Here is a 2,825-nt window from a genome sequence, read left to right as displayed (position 1 = left end):
AATTGCACTTCAAGTCCTCAGCTTCACAATTTTGTTCAATTTAAGTCCTTTTCCTTATCTTTTTGCTCGTTATACTTCTTTCCGGGGTTTTATCTTACAAAAATAACAATTACACAATTATAAATAGAAATCTACTCAATTTTATCAATAATAAAATTTCAAAAAGTGCTAAATAAGTGTGTAAAAACACACTTATCACTATTGCTTGTATATGTTAGAATAGAAACCTACTCATAGCTCAGTACGCTACTCAACGTATTTACCAAAGGCCACATGAAGGCTCCATTCAGGGTCGTAGAACTATCGACTGTGATCGAAATCCCTGATGTAAATCTCTTCAATGGCTACTTTGCTGAAAACCCACATTTCAATGAACATATGTTCCGTTGACAATTTTGAATGTCTTGATGTTTATTTGGTCGAACACTAACGTCGGTGGAAGGTCATGACAATTATTTTGTGCAGAAACGAGATGGGATAGGTAGACTCGAATTGCCTAGTCATCAAAAGGTAACGGCAATGTTTCGGATGTTGGCATACGACGTGTCAGTAGATGCTACTGATGAGTATATTAAAATAGGTGAATCTACCATCGTTGAAAGTTTGAAGAGATTTTGTCATGCCGTTGTCGAAATAATTGCTGAGCAATATCTAAGATCACCCACTGCGAATGACATTGAGAGACTATTCCATGTTAATAAACAACGTGATTTTCTCGAAATGTTGGGCAGTCTATATTGTATGCATTGGAAGTGGAAAAATTGTCCAACCGCATGGGCAGGACAATATACAGGTCGTAGTGGATCCCCAACTATTATCCTCGAAACTGTAGCTAATTATGATCTTTGGATATGGCATGCATATTTTGGACTTCCTGGTTCGAACAACGATATCAACGTTTTGGAGAGATCTCATCTTTTCGCAAACCTTGCTCAAGGTATTGTTCCTCCAGCTCAATACATCATTCAAGGAAGATAATATAACGTGGGTTACTATCTAACTGATAGTATATACCCAAAACGGTCTACCACTATGCAAACAATTCATGAGTTGCGTGGTCCTAAAAAAAATTATTTGTAATGAAACAAAAAGCGTTTAGAAAAGATGTTGAACGTGTATTTGGTGTTCTATAATCGAAGTTTGCAATAATGAAAGAACCCGCATGGTTTTGGGAAAAACAAGTATTACATGATATCATGACTACATGCATAATAATGCATAACATGATTATCGAGGAAGAACGCAATGTTGATGTACCACTTCAAGAATGGACGGAAGCGCCAAGTCCAAAAGTTGAGTTGGTTGGAGATGAAAATCGACATTTTCAAGAATTTCTTGTTCGTCATAGACAAATCAAGGATAAAGAAACTCACATTGCACTTCGAAATGTATCAATCGATCATTTGTGGGATGAACATATGAATTTCGAGAATTAAATTGCAAAAATTTTACGACTTCGTAATATCGTCTATCCAAATTCGAAATGCATTGTATTATTTTCTGATGGCATAATTTCATATTTTCATTGTTGAAGTCTTTTTATTAATTGTTCTATATTTTTTATATTTATTAATGAATTTAATATTTTTCGTAATTTAACGTAATTATTTATTTAGTAATTTATGTATTTATAAAATAATTAAATATATAATATTTCCAATAAATAAATTATAAAGAATAAAAAAAGGAAAGAAAATGGTTAAACACTGTTCAGTTAGTGTAACTTTTGGTGTAATGGTTGGAGATGAATTTTAGTTTGGTGCCAGATTTGGTGCAAAATGGAGCAAAATTTGGTGCAGGGCTGGAGATGGCCTAACTGCCTTAACTTTGAAAAATCCTTCTATAGCCATATTTGGAGGGTAGTCTTTTCAGATCAATGTGCAATTTTCAAGTTCAGTAATAGGGCCTTTGCTTATATGATTTGAATGATCTTAGTCTTTATTCCTTTTAATGTGCTAAGAGCTATGTTGGCCTGTCTAGTCTTCCCTTGCTCCTTGTGAGGTTGGTTCACCGAGGTAGAGGCATCTTGACTAGTTTTATTTCCATCATTCCTATAGCTAGAAAGTACCCCTTTAACGTGAGATTTTCCCTAATTGCAAGACTGTATAAGCAGTGTTTTCATCTACTAGATTGCCCATCAATTTGTTTGTTAGTTAAACTAAAGTATATAGATGAGGCGACCCATTATATTAAGTTTAGAAATATTTATCAAATATCTTATTTGCATCCTAGGCATGATTTGGTTTGGTTCGGTTTCAACTCCAACCCAAAACCAAATTGGTTGATGTAGGCAAATTTTAACCCAATCCAACCTATCTCTTAAAGGTTTGGTTCGGTTCGATTCGGTTAGTTGGTTTAGACTTTGAGTCCAAATTGAATTTTTTTCACAAAAAAATTGTGTAAGTTTTAGGCCCACTTAAATTACAATAACTAAAATAATCAAATAATTTACTATCCTAAGAACTATTGACTAACAAACAAAATCAGGTTAATAGAGACAGATTAATAAAAAACTAAAAAAATTTGTTGTTTTTTATGTATTATATAGTCTGACTGCCCGAGTAGGAAAAAATGTTAAGTATAATGTAATGAGCTTGTGAAAGGAAATTTTTAGTGCTATTACTTACTGGCAACATTATAGATTAGAGGGAATCGAGTAATAGTTATGAGATTAGGACTTATCTTTTGAATTTTTTATTTTTCTTAAATTAAAAAAAGGTAAACATGTAAGTAAGTTGAGTTGGTTCCATTAACCAGCTATTTGAGAATTCAAACTATGACTGAACTGATCCACCATGGTTTTGTTTAAAAGATAATCAAATCAA

At 33.0% G+C, this 2,825-nt stretch overlaps 1 protein-coding gene across 1 annotated transcript; it reads left to right on the top strand.

Moving 5' to 3' along the window:
• Positions 1-519: 519 nt before the first annotated feature.
• On the top strand, positions 520-978 carry LOC111404419. Its single transcript, XM_023033229.1, has one exon. It carries the CDS (start codon positions 520-522, stop codon positions 976-978), a length of 459 nt encoding a protein of 152 aa, XP_022888997.1.
• Positions 979-2,825: the final 1,847 nt, after the last annotated feature.

This window comes from Olea europaea, chromosome 11 (genome assembly GCF_002742605.1).
Source record: "Olea europaea var. sylvestris chromosome 11, O_europaea_v1, whole genome shotgun sequence".
NCBI classification, from domain to species: Eukaryota; Viridiplantae; Streptophyta; class Magnoliopsida; order Lamiales; family Oleaceae; genus Olea; species Olea europaea.
This window is presented reverse-complemented; position numbering and strand designations above follow the sequence as displayed.

What these genes read in the sequence shown, in the direction of transcription:
- LOC111404419 (XM_023033229.1), top strand. Translation starts at nt 520, where the DNA reads ATGTTTCGGATGTTGGCATACGACGTGTCAGTAGATGCTACTGATGAG.